Source organism: Psammomys obesus, unplaced genomic scaffold, assembly GCF_907164565.1.
Source record: "Psammomys obesus unplaced genomic scaffold, mPsaObe1.curated_primary_1811, whole genome shotgun sequence".
Lineage (NCBI taxonomy): Eukaryota > Metazoa > Chordata > Mammalia > Rodentia > Muridae > Psammomys > Psammomys obesus.
Window position 1 is genome coordinate 4,174,151 of NW_026591643.1, and position 20,489 is coordinate 4,194,639.

Consider the following 20,489-nt stretch of genomic DNA (forward strand, 5'->3'; position numbering starts at 1 on the left):
TCCCAGCTCCAGGAGCCTACCCTCCCCCGATCTGGCCCGCGAGCGTCAGCCAGGTCAGGTGGAAATCTCCCCATTCAAACCAGCGCGGGCCAATCAGGGGCTGGCGCGCCCAGCCGTTCCAACGCGCGGTGTAGCCGGCCCGGATCCCGCCTACCCGGGAGACGCTGGTGCGGTGGGGGAAAGCTGAGCCTGCTGCCCGGGTTACTGCACCCACACAACCACCGCCTTGGGGACAGGCCCTCCTGTCCCGGCGTCCGGAACAGGGACGCCATGGAGCGCTCCCTGCACCGCGTCTCCCTCGGGAGCCGGCGCGCCCACCCGACCTTGTCCTTCTATCTCACCACCTTTGGTAAGTGCCTCTGGGCCAGGCAGCGAACGGACTGCTTTCTTGGCAACCCAAGCCAAAAAGGAAAGCCCCTATCGTGGCAGAGAGGCTGCGAGCAGGTGCTCTTCCCGTTTTGGCTACCTTCTCTGGCCCCCTCCTCCAGGTCAACGGACACCACCTGCTGCCTGCTGCCAGCTGCAGTCGGTTCTGCCTCGCTTGGCTGCAATAATTGTGTCCCAGTTCATCTTTCAGAGGTCTGCCTTGTATCCACGGAGCTCCCCATTAGCTAGCGCTCAGGTTAAATCAGGGTCTAGTGTACTGTGACAGCACAGCTCAATCACCTGACTCAGGGGTTAGTGATGGAAGGGTTAGCTTATGTGGCCTTGCCTTCGTGGGGTCCCCTCTGGAGGCTCTAAGTGGGGATGAGAGCTGTCTCTACTACAAGACAGACCTTAGAAAAGCGTCAGGGGAACAGGAAGGGACCATAGAGGCCCTACAAGCACCAAAGTTGCAGACTCTCAGTTCTTCCAAATCGCAGCTGGACAGTAGCTGTCCCTAAGGCCTGTGCAAGCCTGGTCTTCCAAGGAACTATAGTAAGGCTCGCACCCCTTCCCCAGATCACTGCCCTGCACAGCTCTCCCTGTCAGGAGGGACTCTGCAAAGCAGAGCTGCTGAGAGGAGACGGGGCACGCCGTGGGCTTGATAGCTGGCGCGAGCCTTCCCAGCACTGCTGTTTTAACTTTAATACACTTCCTTCATGAAGTTGGAGCGGGTACTGCAACAGAGCCAGACTTCGCTTCAGAGGCAGAGCACACAAGGAAACAGACCTTCAAGAAGGGTTCTTGGCTTCCCTGCCCTCCAGCTTGTTTGGATCTTCACTACTCACACACCTCTGGTCCCCAGGAGCAGGGGAAGTAATGGGAGAGCAGCAGGTTGATCGCTAGAGATGGCCGCAGTCTGGCAGCCTGGACTCCACTGCTTCTGGTGCTGGACGGTGAAAACAGAGGGGCTCGCTAGGCACATGGCTTGTGCCAGTGTGTCAGCCGCATGGCTTCATTTAACCTGCCCAAGCCCTACAAGCCAATCCTATTAATTCCAGTGGGACCCAGGGCTCTCTGAGACAAAAGAGTTTTCCAGATAAGAGAGGATCAGGGAGCTACAGCTTTCCCAGGTTCAAGTTTGAAAGCTAATAAAGACATTCCAGTTTCCATTCTTCTAGGTGTCTTCACCCGCTCCTTCCTAATTTTCACAAGATTCACATCATTCTGTGTGTTCAGTTTTGTGAAAAAGCCCGTTAGCTGCTATGATGTGAATGTTTCTTCACAGCCACTCTGAGTTCTTTTGTTCAACTAAACTCTCTTCCAGACTGGGGCAGGGGAAGGTCCAGTCCCAGAAGGGTGTGGCTTCTCCAGCCTGGCCCCTAGCTTTTGGGTTGGGAATGATGGCTATCAAGTGGACCCATGGCTGCCACCTGAGTGTTCAGGAGGCGGGCAAGGCCTGGGGAGGAAGGGGAGACGCCTGCTCTTTTTATGCGGTTTCTTCTTGGATCTTTTTGACAGTAATTTGAATGCTTGAAAAATGTTTCCTGCAATAGTGCTGTTTCTTGGGTTGCTATTTGCCACAGTGAGCTTATTGTTGGCCAGCAATTGTCACTGGGTTCATGGTGATTCCTGTCAGTGATTACCAAACCAGACCAGAAGCATTTCTGGGCTTTTAGTTGTTGTGGTAATGGAGACTGAACCCAGGGCCACAGCACTAAGCAAATGTTCTATGCCATTGGGTTATGTCCCACCCCTGAAAGCACACAGGATTCCAGGACCCAGAGAGTGTGACTGGATCATTATGAGTGGAGCCTGAGGATCAAACCCTTAAAGACTTCCTAGAGGTATTTTGAACATGATCCAGACTTGGAAGCAATGGATTCCAGGTCAGTTTTTGCAGCCAATGTGGGTTCCATTTGATGCAAATATCTTTGCTAAGTTTCTCAGTTCCCTGGCCTCTTCCCAACACAGCAGGTAGCCCCTGGCCTTCAACAGTGGCTTTACTTTGGGGGAACCTGGTGATGCTGCAGCAAACATTTAAAGGAGTTGGCTGCATCTTGGAAACACAAGGAGAAAAGAGTATTTCAATCAGAATTCCCTGTGTGTCTCCGTCTCTGTCTCTCTCTCACACACAAAGAGTGAGGGTCATGAGCACAACTTCTGTTCCCCAAGAAAGGCCAAATCCAGATGACACTCACTGACTGCCTCATTGCGTCTCTAGGACTTGGCTGACTCCAAGGGAAGGTGTATACAAGCCAAGGCCAGGACCCAGGTCTGCCTTCTTTGTTGTAATCTCGTGTAATTTGAAGAGGTCATAGTAGGTGTTTCTGGTTGCATCTTTCAGGGTCATACCTCTCATTTTGATTAGGGTATCTCTTGATTCTTTGGTAAGAGCTCTGCTGAGATATAACTCATGTACACAGTTCACTCATTGGAAATGTACAACTTCACAATTTTGAGTATATCTGCAGAGTTATGCAACTATTGCTGTGATCAACTTTAGAATATTTTCATCACCCTAGAAAGAGATACCGTAACTTTTAGCATATTTTTTTCCAATTCCCAACCCTCCCTCATTCCCAACCCCAACCAATCACTGTTGTATTTTCTGCCTCAATCTGTATGCCTTGTTGAGGGGATTTCATATAAATGGAAGCATGTGTGTTTTTCTATGAACGACTCCTTTCACTTGTGTTTTCAAGGTAAGCTCATGTTGTTGTACATAGCAGTCTTCCATTTAAAAATATCTTTCACATGTATTTATTGTGTGTGTTCACATGTTCCATAGCACGAGTGTGGCGGTCTGAGCACAACTGGTAGAACAAGCTCCATGCTTTATCATGTGCGTCTTTGGCATGGCACATAGCCCCAGCACAGGGAATGGGGGTGTGACGAGGAGGCAAGAAGACCACTGGGCCTTGCTGGCTGTCACCTTAGCCAAAAAAAAAAAAAAAAAAAAAGAACTTCAATAAGACTGGCATGATCTGCCAGCACTCAGGAGGCAGAGACAGGCAGATCTCTGTGAGTTTGAGGCCAGCCTGGTTTGCATAGCAAGTTCCAAGACAGCCAAGGCTATGTAGAGAAACCCTCTACCCTGTCTTAAACAAACTGGTAAGCTCCAGGTTCAGTGAGGGACTGTTTCAAGGGAACAAGACAGGGAGCAATAAAAGTTGGCAGTTTACATCTGCCTCTGGCCTCTGCACGTGCACACAGGAGCACACACGTGGATCTACTACACACATACCATCACAATAAATAATAAGATTTTTTTTTTTTAAAGGGAGCGACTAGAGAAATGTGTTTTCTTTCTGGACTTACTGATTTGCTTCCAATCTGCTACTTTGTCACCATCCACATGCCACACCTACTCATTGCTGTAGCTTTGTTGTACGTTTTGAAATCCCAAAGTATAAATCCTTTAATTTTATTCTTCAATATTATCTTGGCTGTTCTGGGTTCATGGAACTTCCGTTTGAAATTTAGGCACAATTCTTTTATATAGAAAAATCTGTCTCACAAAAATGTTGGATACTAGCAGAAAATCTTGAAAGGACGTCAGCTTTCTAGCCCCATCACCAACCTGCCTGGGTGGTCTCTGAGCAAGTTGTTGCCCTGCCTGGGGTGTCTAGCATCCTAGAAATGCCAAGAGGCCAGGAGAGAGCACAGATTGCTATGTGATATCTAATATTGCTATCAGATATCCGATGTGTTGTGAAGATTGCTATGGGCATAGGTGATACCACCCACCTCTTGTCAGAAATGTCACGCCTACCGAACCTGAAAGCTGACAGCTATGGAACAGTCCCAAGGCAGGCTCAATCGAGAGGCACGCCTGAGCCTGGCTCATCAGAGGGAAGCATGCCTCTGAAGGCAGAGAGAGCTGTGAGGGATGGCACACATTTGCTGGCCGTTTTCTTTTTCCATGTTTGTTGTGGCAGCGGTATTAACCAGGGCCCTGCTTCTTCGCTTTCTGCCTCTCTTTGAAACCACAGAGAAAAATGAATCCATTTCTGTACTGAGAATGAAGCTTGGGACTGATGCCCACCAGCTGCTCCCCACGCTGGGCAGAACAAGGTCAGTCTCTGAACTGGAGGCCTTTGACGTGCCCCTGCCAACTGCCATCAGCCCTTGTCTCCAGCCCTGTTGCCCTGAGCCTGGCAGACTCATTAGACTTGGCTCAGGAAACCCATCCCTTTCTCCAGAGCTTATAATTTGCTGGGCAGAGTCCTCAGCGCTGATTTGTTTTCCTCTCGTTTGTACTCCATCTGCTTGGGAATATTGAGAAATTCCTCAGTGTGGCTGTTGCTAGCTCCTTGTTCTTTTTCAGTTCTTCCATGTAAGTCTTTTTCTAGCCTTTTTTTTTTTAAAGAAAACTGAGGTGTATGGCACACATGCATAAACAAATTCCCATATTTATATAAAGTATATATGGACAGACGCACACAGACACACTTTGCTCCTTACACCTGGCCAGTACATAAAACCCCCAGTCCTATTTTTCCTAAGATAAGCTATTACTACATCATATATCTCAGTCAGGCCTCAAATTTACAATTCTCCTGCCTCTGCCTCCTGAATGCTAGGATTATAGGCAGGTGCCACTGAGCCCAGCTTTGGCAATGTTTCTGTTGTTTATTTTGTGGTTTGGTCAGAGACCATTCTCTGCACCCTTCAGGTCTTTGCCATTCATTGAGGTGTGCTTGCTGGCCCAACAGACTGTCACGCACTCTAAGAGACTCGTGTGTCCTTGAAGAGAATCTGGCAATCCGTGGGTACAGCATTCTCCTCCTGTGTCAGCTCTGGCTTGCTCATCATGTTGCCCCAGTATCTGCATCTTTGTTATTTTCTCTATCTGTTTATTCTGTCAGTTGCCAAGAGAAGGATGTCACATTCCTATTGTAGTTATAAACTTGTCAGTCTCTTGTCATCATCAGTGTCAGCCTTTTCTTCAAATATTTTGAAGTTACATTATGAATATACAGATTCATAAATATCATTTTTCTGGAGAGTAGTGACTTTTATGAACTCTTTGGCTGTTATAAGCCTTCTCTTTATTTCTAGTAAAGATACCGTTCACATTTCCTGGACTGACGTAGCTTCCCAGGTCAGCCTTTGCCTGGCCTGCCTTTTTCAATTCATTGTCTTTTCATACCATGTCCTCTTCTTCTTCCGCCTCCTCTTCTTCTTTTGGTTTTTCCAGACAGGGTTTCTCTGTGTAGCCTTGGCTGTCCTAGACCCACTTTGTTCAAGGCTGGCCTTGAACTCACAGAGATCTGCCTGCTTCTGCCTCCCCAAATGCTGGGATTACAGGTATGCCCCACCATGCTGGGTTTGTGCTTTCATTCTTTAGGTGTTGAGAGTCTGCTGCAGAAGGCAGGCATGAAGATGTTATCTTTTCTCATCTATCAGGGCTTTAAAAAAAATGTCTTTTCTTTTGCTCACCAGGTGCCAGGGCCACCAGCAGCCCAAGCCAGCCTTTCATTTTGTAGACAGTGTCTCACTACGTTACCCAAATCGGGTGTCAAATTGCTACACAGCCCTGGCTGAGCTTGAATTTATGACAGGTGCATTTGCATGCCTGGCTCTTGGGATCATCTTGATTCAGTGTTAGGGACTGTGACTATTGAAAATGAGCTGCCATTCTTTGAGGATCTGTGTCTGGTTGTAATTTACCCTATTCCAAGGGAGCACCCCTTTAGGGTCACAGTGCAAAAAGCAAAGGTTCAAAAGAACCTCATCTTTTATTCCATGGGTTCTGGTTTCCTCGTCACCAGAATTCAGAGACACCCCAATAGGAAGTTAGTCTGGGAAAACGTGAGGCTTCCACAGACCTGCACTCACCACCCTTCACCCTGCCCTTTTCTGTGCATCCTGTTTCAGCTCGGAAAGGGTACTTTTAAATATTTTTGCCTAGCTTTCGTTTTGTTTTGTTTTTGCATGTGTGTAGTGTGTGTGCGTAGGCCCAAATTTGACATTGGTTGTCTTCCTCAGTTGCTCTCTGCTTAATCGGGGCAAGATCTTTGGCTGAACCAAAAGCGCACAGAATTTAGCTAGTCTAACTAGCTAGCTTGCCGGAGGAAATTCTGTCATTGCCTCCCAAGTGCTGGGATTCCAGACGGCAGTCATGCCTGCTTGGCATTTTATGTGGGTTCTGGGGATCCGAACTCCAGTTCTCATGCTCAGGCAACTTAGTGCTTTTTCCATGGAGCTATCTCCTCAGCCTCTCTGTCAGCACTTTATTAAGAGAATCAGACATCAAGGTACAAAAAAGTCTTCCAGTCTTTGTTAAATAGTATCTCTTAGCACTGGTTTTTTTTTTTTTCCAATTTTTAAAACTGAAAAATAGTCTCGGAATTGAGATCAGACTTAATTGTCCTAATTGGGGAGGCAATTTATCCCAGTGTTTATTAGCTAAACTGGACAACTTCTATCTCTCCGTGTGTGTGTGTGTGTGTGTGTGTGTGAGAGAGAGAGAGAGAGAGAGAGAGAGAGAGAGAGAGAGAGAGAGTTGGGAGTTTGGAAGTGGCGGAGAGGAATGGTTTTTCTCAGGGTTTTTCACAGGGCGTGCAGCCAAGATGTTATTCAGGGACTCTGTTATCTGATGGTATTACGGGCTGGAGTTTCCTCTAGGAGAGGGCTTGTCCATGTGACTCCTGGTAGGAGGCCTTCGCTCCCTGCTACCCATTGTTAGGAGGCATCTGTCTTTCATCACTTTGTCCTCTTCTTAGGGCTGCTTGAGTCTGCACAGGCCAGAGGCAGCTGGCTCCCTCCTGCAAGCCATGCAAATTTGACAGTGAGAAAGAACTTCAGGAAAGGACGGAGGAGTAAATTGCTCCTCCAACATGAGATTTTCTGATAGTGTGAAAAAAGTTTTAAATTTCGTTTATTATTATTATTGTGTGTGTGCAGGTATGGTGTGTGTGTGTGTGTGTGTGTGTGTGTGTGTGTGTATGGGTGTGACAGAGAGAGACTGCAGATGCCTGCTGCAGCGTATGTGTAGAGGTCAGAGGATGATCTTCAGGAGCTGGTTCTCTCCTTTCACTGTGCGCTCTGGGGATTGAACTCAGGTCGTCAGCCTTGCTTGCCGAGCAGTTTTACTCACTGAGCCACGCTGATGGCCACCTGATAAGCATATTTATTACTTATGTGCTTACTTATTCTGTTGAGCGTCCTGCCCTCTTCTTCCCATCTTCCTGCTCTTCCCCTCTTGCTCCTTCGTCCTTCCATTCCTAGTCACATGGATCCTACTACCTGCCCCACCCCCCACCTTCTTTTCTTTCTTATGGTTCTTGTTCCAGTTTTATGACCTATATCCACACACATGCACACACACACACACACACACACACACACACACACACACACACACACGCCTTGAGAGCCAGGTTCTGCATATGGGAAGGAATGAGTCTTTCCGTAGAATGATTTCCTGATCCGTCCATTTTCTTGCAGTTTTCATAATTTCATTTTCCTCTCTGGTTGAGTGCAATTGTATTTTGCACATGGGCCCTGTTTTCAGTATCTATTCCTCTCTCTTGGTCGACATCTAGGCTGATTTCATTTCCTTGCTATTGTGAATAGAGCAACACAAACACGTGCAAGTGTGTCTTTGGTAGGAGGCAGAGTCCTTTGGTGTATGCCTATAGGTGCTACACTGCTCGTCTGGTTGGTCTGTTGTTAATTTTGTCAGAAACCTCCGCGCTGCTCTCCGTAATGGCTGCGCTGCTTTACACTCGCACCAGCAGTGACTAAAGGTCTCTCTTTCCTTCCATCTCTGCCAGCATTTGTTTTCTTTGTTTCTTACTTTAGCTTTTCTCCTTTATATTGATTAATTTTCTTATCAGCCAACTTCATACATGTGTATAATGCATTCTGACTGGTCTCACTTCCAACCTTCTAAAATCTTTCTTCCATTTATCAGTTCATCGCTACCATCCCTGTTCTTCTCCCAGGTTCAGAACTTTTGGTTTTGCAACTCATCTAGTTTAACCAGGGCCATCTGTGTGACCACTGAGTTGGAACTGTCTGCTGGAACCTGGTGGGGTCACTGATGGTACAACTGAAGGCACTGACTTCCCCTCTCCCCAAATCTATCACAGCAAGTAGTGAAGAGTAGGGTCTCCTGAACCCCTGCTGAGGGGCTTACTCTACTTGGATCTGGTGCAGGCATCCACAGCTACTGTGCGTTTAGGATAGTAATGATCGCATAATTGCCCAGAAGATGGCATTTCACAGACCTCCTCCCCATCTTCTGGCTTTTATTTTCTTTCTACCCTCTCTTCCAAAATAGTCCAGGCCAGGCCAGGGCTATTACACAGAAAAACCGTTCTCAAAACACAACAACAACAAAAAGAAATTAATTTGCTTAGCCATGTTTGAATCGTAGGGTTTGATCTCCAGTACCAAAAAAATAAATAAAACAAACCCTCCTAAAGCCAAGCAAGTAAAAACAGCAGCAATTAAAAAAAAAAAAACCCAAACCAAACCAAACAACAACAACAACAAAAACCAAAAACCAAACAAACAACCAAAAACAAGCAAACAAAGAGCAATAGAACAAAGTAAAACCAGGAACAAACAAATGAGGAGATTCCTCTGGAGAGGTGTAATTGGGCTATAACTAGAGAGATAAATAATAAATGTTGAGACATTCAAATAAGGAGAGATTTGAATGCCTGCACATGGCTAACAGAAATGCAAAAGGCACTGCCACTTGGGAAGAGAGTCTGGTAGGTTTTTTAAAAGTTAAGACAGAGTTAATATTTGACCTAGCAATTCCCCTCCTAGGTTTATATGTAAGAGAAATGACAATGTACTTACAAATATGTGTGGGGGCTTATATGTTGGTCACAAAACAATAGTATATAAATGCTCACAGTAGCAATAATTATAGTAAATTCAAAATGGAAATACCCAAATACTTATTGTAAAATGAAAGGATGAAGAAAATGTGGTATATCCATATAATAGAATATTATTGGGCCAGAAAAAGGAACGAGTTATTGATACATATTACAACATAGATAAATTTTAGAAACATATGGTAAGTTATAGTAGAAACTTTGATTTCTTTAAAAAGTCAGTTATGTTATGTAAATATGATTTTGTTTTAATCCCAAGTGTGGGATATGGAGCTGCTTTTAGTTTGTCCACAGTTGGTAACAGCCTCGTGTGGTTTGGAGAGGGGTGTGGTCTTTGTCAGCTCCAGTTAGTTTGATTCTGAGGACTCTGAGAGGGTATAAATACCAGAGTACAGAGAGGAGAAGGGGATGCTTCAAGGAGATAGTCAGAATGCTTCAAGAGATGTTCCGAGAAGGAAAAAGGCTGCTGCTGTGTTTGCTGTTTGCTGGACTGCTGGATATCCTGATGACTGATATTGGTATTGTCCCAAAGAACCCAGTGATTCTAAACAGCTAGAAATAGCTAAAGGGAATTCTGCCCCCTTTCCCCTCTAACCCTTTTTTTTTTCCTCCTACCTACTGTTGAGGGGTTTGTGGAAGGAAAGTAGAGGTATAAGAAACCAAAATAAATAGAGTTAAAAAGTAGCACTACAGCAAGTGAAAAGAAACCAGTTATAAAAGCACCTATGTTGTAAGATTTTATTTATATGAACTATTAGAAAAGGCAGATCCACTGAAACAGAAGGGGAATAGTTGGTTGACAGGGCCTGGCGGGAAGAAAACAATTGAGGGTGATTGCTAATGAGTTCGAAATTTCTTCCAGGAGATGGAGAATGTTTTAAGTAGGTAGTAGTGCTCGGCTACCCCGCTCCATGTTAAAAGTGTTACATGTAGAGCTTGCCCACGTGACTCCATGGAAGAACCAACTTGGCTACGCAAGCAGTAAATGGTTGGCATGTGGGCAATCAGACTCCGGGCATCCATTCATTAAAAAAAAAACAAGGAAAGAAAAAGAAAAGGGACCTTTAATGCCTAGTGTATTCTGTTCTTCTAAGTCACCTGTTGTCACTTCTACCACATTCAATTAGAAGTAACTAAGTCCACTCCACAGTGGAGCGGATGAACTAGTCTCTACTTTTAAGAAAACATATGTGTGCATGTATATGGGCATTGCATTCGAGAGCACGTGCCTGGAGAAGCCAGAAGAAGGTGATGGATCCCTTTGGAGTTGCTTCCAATTTGAGTTGCCTGCTATGGGTCCTGGAAATGGAACTCAGACCCTCCGTGAGAGCAGTATGTGCTTACAGTCCTCCAGCCACCGCTCCAATTCCAACTCCTGTCCACTTCTTGACAGGAGGGAGCACCAGAGACCTGTACACAGACGTTGAACCAACCACAGTGGATGCCCGGGGTCTGATTGTCACACGCCAACCACTTACTGCTTGCACAGCCTGGATGTTCGGTTTTCACTTCCACTTAGCTTGCCTAGTGAGGATTCAGAACAGTAACTATTATATGGCGTTACCCTGAGGAAAAAAAGCAATGAGAAGCATTTAGTGAAGCTCTGGGAACCCTGTGAGCATCTAGCCTTCTTCCCGGTGGCTCAGACACTGGGGGGTCATGTTATAGCCTCTGGGGTGTTGGATCTGAGCCCTGAGGGATCAAAGGCTTTGCTGGGAATGTGGCTCAGCTAAGGATGGATGTTGATGGTGGTATATCAGAGATTGTAATTCACTGACTTTCCAGGAAGAGCTGAGAATCCCTTCCGAATGTCCCACAGGAACTGAAATCGTCTGGAGACCTGAAAGCCAGTTTATGAGTTTGTGCTCGAAAGACTGGAAGACTCCTCTGGCTAGCACAGTGTTTCTGGAAGGAAAAGCAGCTTGGGACATCATGTCAGCATTAGACATGGGACAGGAAGCAGAGAGTCACGCAAAGCAAGTGGACCTATGGCAATTTTTATCTCCATTCAACAACCCTGCTGCTTTATCTTCAGCCCTCCCTCTGGGGCTTTAGCCTTCATCAGAAAGGAACTGGATGAACCTGCAGGGAACTCAAGAGTTTTCCATCCAGCAGACACTGGAATTTAAGGATAAAGAGCCGTGTGGCTCCCAGGCCTGACACCTTGCCTATCATTTCTCAGAGAACAGAGAACAGAGCTGCCTAACTTCCCTCGTCCTCTCTGAGTCTGGACCAGGGCTCCTGTGAGTGAATTCAACTACCCGTGGTCCCCTGCTGAGTAAGTCCTGAAGGACAGAATTTCTCTGGCAGCTCTTTTTGTGCGCTGTACAGCAAGCCTGTACCTCTCAGTCTGGTGCTTAACAGAATTGGTGTTTGTTGCTCTCTTTGAACTTTTTAAGCTCCCTCCTTTAGCATTATCCCTGGCCTGTGGGGTCCTGTCTGTTCTTGCTTTGGCTCTGGGCCATGGGTCTCCAGTTCATCCTCACAGGCTCTTTGGGCACCCACTACCAGGATCCTTTGCAGATAGAAAAGGTATCTACTACAGGCCCATGGTAACTGTCCTTTCAGGTCCCCACACCACCTTGCGGTGATGACTTCAGCCCATAGCCTCAACACTTCAAGGCACTTGGCACTCTCTCAGGCCACACCCCCAGTGCAAGGATGAAGTAGGACTACTGCAAAGGACAGAAATGAAGGGGGCCACATCTTGCTGGCTTTTTCTCAGATCAGCTGAAGACTCAGGGTTGATCTGTCTTCTCCTTCCCCAGTGGTTCATTTCTTTAGACTAGATGCCTTTTGGAAGCCACCATCTCTTTCATACTCTCTTGGCTTTCTTCACTTTAAATTATTTTTTATGTATTATTGTTGTTGTGTAATGTGTGCGTGTGAGTATGAGTGTGAGTGAGTGGGTACCATGGCATGGGTGTGACAGCTTGTGGAGAGTTTGTTCTTTCCTTCTACCATGGGCTCTGCGTACCAGACTCAAGCTGTCAGCCTTATACAGCAAGTGCTTTTGCCTCCTTCTGATCCATCTAGCTGGCCTTCTCTTGGCTTTTTTTTTCCTGCTTTTTTTTTTTTTTTTTTTTTTTAAGCTAGGGTCTCTCTACATACCTCTGTCCTGGAACTCACTATATAGACCAGGCTGGCCTCGAACTCAGCGATCCACCTGCCTCTGTCTCCCAAGTGCTGGATTAAAAGCATGTGCTACGATGCCCATTCTTGGTTTCTTGAGTTAAGGTGTGGTACACCGTCCTGTAAGGAGGAGGTGCTGGGGGCAGGGCACGACTGTGGATTCCAGCAGACTTGCACAGGAAGGAGTGCAGAATTGAGCTGAGTTTTGGTTTCCAGTCCTGGATACTTTGGGTCCAAGTCACTGTCTATGTCAGGTATGACTAGTCACCAATGAGGAGTAACATGGCTTGAGGGTCCCTGAGCGTTGGGCATTTGATAGAGGAGCCTGATAGGGGAGACAGGGGAGGACGTATAGCTTATTCTTGATCTAAACCTCCTCCGTGAGCCTAGGGGGCCTGACCAGGAGCCTGTCTGGCTGCTTGGTTTGGTCTCTGCTACTACATGGGAAAGGGCCCCCAGGCTCTCTGTGAGTAGACCCCCTTGGCAGACCTTGTAGTCTCATCAGAACTCTGAGCCAATCTTTGACCTAGATAGTGGTTCTCAACCTGTGGGTTGCAACTGCTTTGACAAATTTCTAGCTCCAAAAAAATGACTTACATTGCAAGTCATAACAATAGGAAAAATTACAGTTATGAAGTAGCAATAAAGATAATTTTTTTTTTTTGATTGGGGGTCACCACAACATGAGAAACTGTACTAAAGGGTTACAGCATTAGGAAGGTTGAGAACCACTGACCTAGGACCTTTCTCCGCTTCAGCTCCAGCTTTGGCCTGGCCCATACCCCTGTCCAGCCTATCAGGCTGGGAGCCTGCTACAGCAGAAACCTGTGTGCTCAGATCTGCCCTGTCTCTCACAGGCTTGACCAGTGGAACTGATGACTTTTGTGTATGGGGATATGCCTCCAATTCTAGGAAGGGCTGTTGTTTGGTGCTGTGCAGTGTAGCAGTTCCAAGGGCTTGCTTTGCAAATTGGAGTGTGTTTGGGCCAGAGTTGACTTTGTACTGCAGCGGTTTCAGAAACAAATAACATTTCATGCTAAACCTAGATGCCACTGGGTTGGTGAGGTTTGCCCCATGACTTGTAGCCATGCCTGTTTCAAAGCTTTCTCTCCCACCCCACCATGTAGCAGACATGGGATCTGCAGCCGATTTCTAGGCACAGTGGAGCCTCAGAGTAGCAATTTTAGGGACCTTGAGATAACCATCCCTTGGGTTCCCACGCTCCCTTTCATCCCGGTACTTATCACCCTCCGGTATCATCTGATCACAGCCTGGAGTACAGGAACCCCATCGTTAGCCTGCCTCCCAGCTGTGGACATCGTGCTCCTGGGAGAGAAGCGGCCAGTTGGGCTTGAACTAGACTGGGCCTCCTGGCCTTCTGAGGCCGGCAACCTGGTCAGGAGAACAGCAAGAATTCTGATGGGCGGAGGCTGGATTCTGAGTGGCTTGTGGATTGAGAGTGAGGATTGAGGCATTTTGATTACTGGAATGTGATGTTGGGGGCCTCATGCAGAATTTCAAGACACAGGACTCCTTTCTTTTTGCTCCCCAAAGGCTGCCTGCTTGTCTTCTAGTCAGTAAAGAAGCCCAAGTCTCAGGAATCAGCCCAGTTTTGGAGGGCACACACAGAGATGAACAGTTGGGATAGTGACAAGGTATCTCACCGTGCCTGAGAATGGCTGAATGACTCTGGGCATCAGGTCTAAAGGAGACAGCCTACAGGTGGCAGGACCAAATCAGGTTAATGGAAGTTACCAACTATCCATTTAGATAGAGCATCAAACAGGAGAAAACACTCTCATCACGGAAGTGGACTTCCCTTACTGGAGGTGACAGCAGAGGAGGGGACAGCTAGGCAGGGACAGCTAGGCAGGGCTCATTTGTGGATCAGGCATAGGTTCCTGGCCCTGCTCTCTGGCCTATCAGCTTATGTCCCTGCGTGGACAGAATCCTGTGGCTGCCTGAGGTTTCAAGGAGACTGCTGGACTCAGAATTTTTTATGTCTGGCAAGTGATGGATGTAGCTGTCTGTGAGGAGGACCTGACTTTTTGTCTGGTTGGGTTTTGAATCTCTGTGTGTGTATCGTAAGTGTGGGAGTAGAGTAAAGGCACACATGTGTAGAGGTCAGAAGACAACCTTGGATGTTGGTCCTTGATTCCATTTTACTTGAAGCACAGACTGTTCCTGTGCTGGATAGTTTTATGTCAACTTGATACAAACTGTAGTTATCTGAGAGGAGGGAACCTCAACTGAGAAAAAGCCTTCATAAGATTGAGCTTCAGGCAAACTTGTAGGGCATTTTCTTAATTAGTGATTGATGGGGAAGGGACAAGCCCATAGTGGGTGGGGCTAGCTCTAGGCTGGTGGTTCTGGTTCTACAGGAAAGCAGTCTGAGCAAACCATGAGGAACAAGCCAGTGAGCAGCATCCTCCATGGCATCTTATCGACTACTGCCTCCAGATTCCTGCCCCAACTTCCTTCAGTGATGGACCACAATGTGGAAGTGCAATTCAAATAAAGCCTTTCCTCCTCCAGTGACTTTTGGTCATGGTGTTTCACTAGAGCAATGGCAACCCTCATTAGGAATGCATTCAGCACATTAGCTGGCCCTCCGGCTTCTGGGGACTGGGTCTCCACTCCTGACCCCCACAGGAGCGTGGGGACCACTGACGCAGAACTGTGCTAGGTGTGACGTGGGTCTGAGCCCAAGCTCTCACTCTTGCATGTGAGTGCTTTACCAGGAAGCCATTTCTCCATCTTAAGCTGAAGTCTTAGTTTATTTTTCTTTCATTTAAATAAACACAGGAGAAGCCAGAATCAAACAACCACTCCACTCAAGTCCCCATTCTTCACCTGCTTCCCAGCCCAGGTCACTCATCATCTTTCCCTTCCCTTCTTTGATTTTCTCCTTTTCTCCATTCCTTTTATCTCTCCTCTCTCTCTCTCTCTCTCTCTCTGGAGTTGGACTCAGGACCTTGCATGTGTGCTGGGCAAGCACTGTAGATTGAGCTACATCGTGGTCTTTTCTTTCTTTTTTTTTTTTTTTTTTTTGGTTGACAGGATCGTGCTATGTAGCTGTGGCTGGCCTTGAACTGGAGATCCTCCTGCCTCTGCCTCCTGAGTGTTGCACTTTTAGTTATAGAAGTGTTGTTGCTCATGGATGCATTCATGTTGCTAAAACGGCAGGAGTTGGAAAACAGCATAACTTACAATTCTTAACTACTTCCATCCAATTCCCACTCTCTTCCCTTCAGGCAATTCTATTTTTAATTTGGTGTTTTGTTTTTGTTTTTGTTTTTGTTTTTTTAACATTCGTGCACACACACAAGGTGTTTTCTTTTGAAGTTTGTCCTTTTAAAACTCTTGTTGGGGGTGAACCATGATGGTTAAGATCACTTGCTGTTCTTTCAGAGGACCTGGCTTTGGTTCCCAGCACCCACAAGGTGTCTCACAGCCCTCTGGAATTCCAGTTCAGGGTGATCAGAGCTTTTTGACCTTACCAGACATGCACGAGCAGCACAGACATACATGCAGATAAAACAAACACACACATTAAATAATCTGAAAACAGACAAATAACTTGTCAATAATAGCCCTGCACCAGGCCACATAGAACCAGACCACACCATTGCCCAGTATAGCTATCAATTGTTTATTTATTTATTATTGGGTTTTTAGACACAGGGCTTCTCTGTATAGCTCTGGCTGTTCTGGACTCACTTTGTAGACCAGGTTGGTCTCAAACTCACAAAGATCCGCCTGCCTCTGCCTCCCTTGTGCTTGGATTAAAGGCATGCACCACCACATCTGTCTATAGATAATTTTAGAGGCAGCACCTCAGGGGTTCCCATGTTTTCTTTCTTCTTCTTTTCCAGCAGTCTGTGCGCATATGTGGGTAGTTTGTTTCTGATGGGAACCTAGCTGAAGGATACACACACACACATAAATTCCAGTGGCTATTACCAGCATTGGCAATATTACCTCCTTGTGGCAGAGTATGACAGAGTCTTGAATCCTAGTCCTTTGCCAGTGTGGGCACCGTCCACTCTTGTCTGGGCTGCCTCATGCAGGTGTGAGCTCCCCATCACCAGAATGGCATCAGTCTGGCTGGAGTCACCTCGGAAGGAAGGCATTCCTGATGGGGAGAGGACACAGAACCAGGTGGCTTCCAGTCAGATAATGCACGTCTTTGGATGATGCCACGTGAACAGAAAGAGCTCCCTTATCACCGTTGTTCGGTCTCCCCAGCAGGGAGCAGAAGTGAAGGTGTTTCTTTTATTGTTTCCTTAGGTCAACTGAAGCTGTCCATTAAAGTCCAGGATCGGGTTCTGCTGCTGCACAGTGAGTATGGCTGTGTGCCGGCTCACCAAGGGAGAAGACGGGCAGTCCCTGTCCTTCCTTTCCTAGAGCATTCTGCCGTCTGTCCACCGACAAAGTGGGTGCTCACTCGGAGCTCTTTCTGTAGACCCAGTCTCTGTCCTCACTCTGCAATGTCTGGAGTTTGTCTACTAGACCTGTAGTCTCAGCAGGCTGGAGTTGCCTCTGGACATCTGAGTTACACTCAGGCCAGGCACAGCAGGGGCCGTGGAAAAGCCTTCCTAGCTTCCCTGCTGGTTCTCTCTCTCTGCCTCTCTCATTATTTTGTTTATTCACACACTGATGGGCAGCGCAGGGTTATGGTTAAGGCCATCGATTTTGGAGACAGGCCACTAGAATCTGAGTCCTGGCTCCCAGGCTTTGCTCACTAAGTAAACTTGAGAAGCTCAGTTTTCTCCTCACGCGGTGCCGGAAACACCAACCGTCTCATGGGTTGTTTCAGGGACTGCTTGAGTTGTATCGGTAGAGAAAGCACCCAGCTCACAGCAGAGGTGTCGGGAGGATGACTTGGAAAGCCAGGAACTGCAGTTAGTGGGGAAGCACTGCCCCTCGCTAAGGGCTACAGACAGCAAGGAGAAGTACTTCCCTGTGTCCAACTGGTGCTGTGGGCTGCCAGGGAGGATGTGACTTGCCCACTTAATCCCTTTGTCCTTCCTCCCACCCAGCATGTGGGGATTGCCACACTTTGTTGCGGCTCTTGATGTTTGGACTCTTCAGGTTAGCTTGGAAGACCCCACCTGTCTCTTTAGGCTTCCTCTCCATCCCCATTCTAGCCACAATTCCTCCTCAGGAATAGATACTCCTCAGGAGTGTTTGTTGGTGCCTGTGCAACTGTCTTCTTTTTGCTAGCTCCCTCCTAAAATGAACCTTTCCTCCCTCTGATTCTGCAAAAACTGTGGCTACCCGGGAGGTCAATGGGCCTCAGGAAGGAAGGTTGGTTTTTGCTCACCCCACCTCTGGCTCAGGAGTCATTCCTTGCCCTTAACCCACCTTCAGGGGCTGTTTGTTGCCCCCTGTTTTAGGTCCTCATCGTAGCCTGAGGTTTGGTCACTCCACCATGACAGGAGTGCAGTGAGGGTGCGGTCAGGGCTACCTATTGCCATCAGTTGTCAGGAAGACCCAGGAGGTCACCAGGCCTGGCTCCTTCCCAAGAAAGCCACACCCTAGAGGGGAGGGATATGCTCTCAGAGAACAGTAGCTAGGATACAGGACAGAGAACAGCAGGCGCCTGGGTCTTTTGCTCCTGGCCTTAAGGGGCCCAATGTGAAGTTCCCAAGGACCAAAAGAGGGGTGTTCTGTTTCTGCCAGGCTCACTCTCCAGCTGTGCAAACAGTTTTTGCAAAATGCATCTTGGCCCTCGCCACACCATTTGTCCCGTGTAGTTTGCTTTGGCTTTCCCCCAGCCTTAGCTCTTCATCCCTTCCAGCCTGGCTTCCCAGGCCTCATGCCCGAGACTGCTGAGGCTCTATGTGAGCCAAACTCCAGAGCCCAACCAAACAAAACACAAAGAAAAAACAAGAGATCTGGGTTCTGTAAGACCTATTACCTGATTGCTGTGGACATCAGGCAAGAGAGCCATTCTTACATTCATGGAAAGCACTTACCCCATTCCTTCCTTCCTTCCTGTCTGTTTGCCTACCTATCTATCTATCTATCATCATCACTATTTTCTGTTTTGTTGTTAATGCTGGGTATCAAATTGGGGGCCAATACTCTACTAACTGGGCCCTCCCCAGCCCTTATTCATTCTTTTTATTTAACGAACATTTTTATAGAACAGTTACTTATTGGCCAGGCAGTCTACTGCCTGCTTTAGAAACATTCTTTTATTTTAAAAGCGTAAGTGTCACGTGAGTATCGCCCTGAGCTATTGGAGGTATGGAGCCGTCCATCTGGTGACGCCAGAGGTACTTGTTCTCACACTCATGGTTAGTGAATGGTGCAGCTGGTGAATGGCAAGCTGGGGTCTGCTTGCCTCTGGACTTCGAGCTTGTGACTATTCTGGGATACCGCATAGCACAGTGCCCCACGCAGCCTGGGCTCCTATCCCTGGAGGCCGTCCTGGGAGGTAGAGAGAGCACTGGACTGCGAGTCAAGGGACATAGGTTCTATTTAACTGTCATTTCCACTGCTCTGTGAGTCTGCACAAGCTCCTTATGTTTTTGGGTCATTCTGGCAGCCACATTTCTCTCAGTCAGTGATGGCTTAGCCTGAGTACACTGTAAGTTGCCCTCCAGCACTCCCCACTCTATACCATGGTGAGGGTGCTGCCAGAAAATGGGGTGAGGGGAGTGGCAAGACACCAGGCAGAGAGGGGGTAACAACCATCAGTTAGCATGTCAAAGAGACCAGGGGTCGGGGTCAGAAGCCTACTGCCCACAGGTACGCCTTATATTTTCATATCTTCCCACTAATGAGAGCAAGCCTGTGCTGAAATACGTGTGTATCCCCATTCATCCACCCTAACCTTTCAATTCTCTTTTAGTTATAGAAGGCAAAAGCCTGATGAGCAAAGTGCCTGGCATCTGCGATCCGTATGTGAAGGTATGTGATGGGACTAGAGGCAGGTGTGAGGTACTGAGGAGCTGTGTCTCTGAGTGGAGGCTCAAGGTCCACACACACCTGTGGGTTTGGGGTCTGAGGTAGTAACTAGCACCTCATTCCCTGAGTCTCTGGGCATTTGTGAGGCTCTGTGTTGGCCTAGAATCTTGTTTTTTGACTGACATATTCCCTAGGGCTTTGGGCTTTAAGCTAGCCTCCTCTTAAAGGTGACCTTGGTGATCCATATAGTGGATACTGACCATGCTGGGGACCAAAACACAAGCTTTCCTATGGACAACAGCGCCTTCACCCCCTTCCCCACCAAAGTAGAGGCAGAACAGTCAGGCTCAGGCAGGAGAGTGGAAGGGGGTTCCCTGAGGGCTAAAAGGTCTTTCTAGGCTAGATGCTGGCAAGGAATCCAGAGTGGAGAAGGATCCAGGAAGGCAAAGGCCAGGGACATCCCAGCTTGTGGCAGCCAAGACGCAGGCCTGATGCTCTCTTCCTTCTCCTTCCTGATGCCCTTCCTACCAAGAGCTGGGGAAAAGCTTCATAGGAACAGGCTAGAGGCCTGCGGCTGGAGAAAGAAGGTGCTATAGTGGAGCAGGGCCTTAGGGCCTCTTCGGGGAGGGAACAGAGTGCCCAGGAGTTCCTGGGGTCTTAGAAGGGAGGAGGCCTTTGGCTTTGGTGAGACCTTCCTGGTGGAGGGAAGGGTAGAGATGATACAGTTGTGCCCTCTCTCTGGTAGCCCTTTCTATTGCTGCCTGCTTGGGACTACCACTATGACCGCTGTCCTGGTTTCTGTTCCACTGGCCACAGGCTCCTTGCTTGTGATGGGACTCCACTCTGTCCTCTTTACAGGCTGGTCTGAAGGACCCCGGAAGCTTTAAGTTTAGAGCGGTGCAGCGCTATCTGTCTGTTCAGAGCTGGCTGCTCAGAGCTGGCTGCAGGGTCTGGTGGTTGTGTGGCTCAGCAATCACCTAATGCTTTCACTTTTTCCAACTCAAGGTTTCTTTGATCCCCGAAGACAACCAGCTAAGCTCCCAGAGAACACAGACCATCCTAGACTGCAGAGACCCACCTTTCAACGAGCGCTTCTTCATGTAAGAGTCGGGAGCAGCGCCGCCCTTGAGAGCAGAGGAAGGGAGGGTTTGTCTGGAAAGATCTGTTTGCCAGATCTAGACACAGATCTAAGCAGAAAAATAGCGACTTCTG

General features: G+C 47.6%; 1 protein-coding gene across 1 annotated transcript in view; it reads left to right on the forward strand.

Moving 5' to 3' along the window:
- Positions 1-218: 218 nt before the first annotated feature.
- Rgs3 (regulator of G protein signaling 3) overlaps positions 219-20,489 on the forward strand; it is a 114,466-nt gene continuing 94,195 nt past the window's right edge. The window contains 4 exon segments of the mRNA XM_055611546.1: positions 219-349; positions 16,650-16,700; positions 19,222-19,280; positions 20,283-20,377. Of these exon segments, the coding sequence (XP_055467521.1) occupies positions 271-349; positions 16,650-16,700; positions 19,222-19,280; positions 20,283-20,377 (284 nt within the window). The 5' untranslated portion in view covers positions 219-270.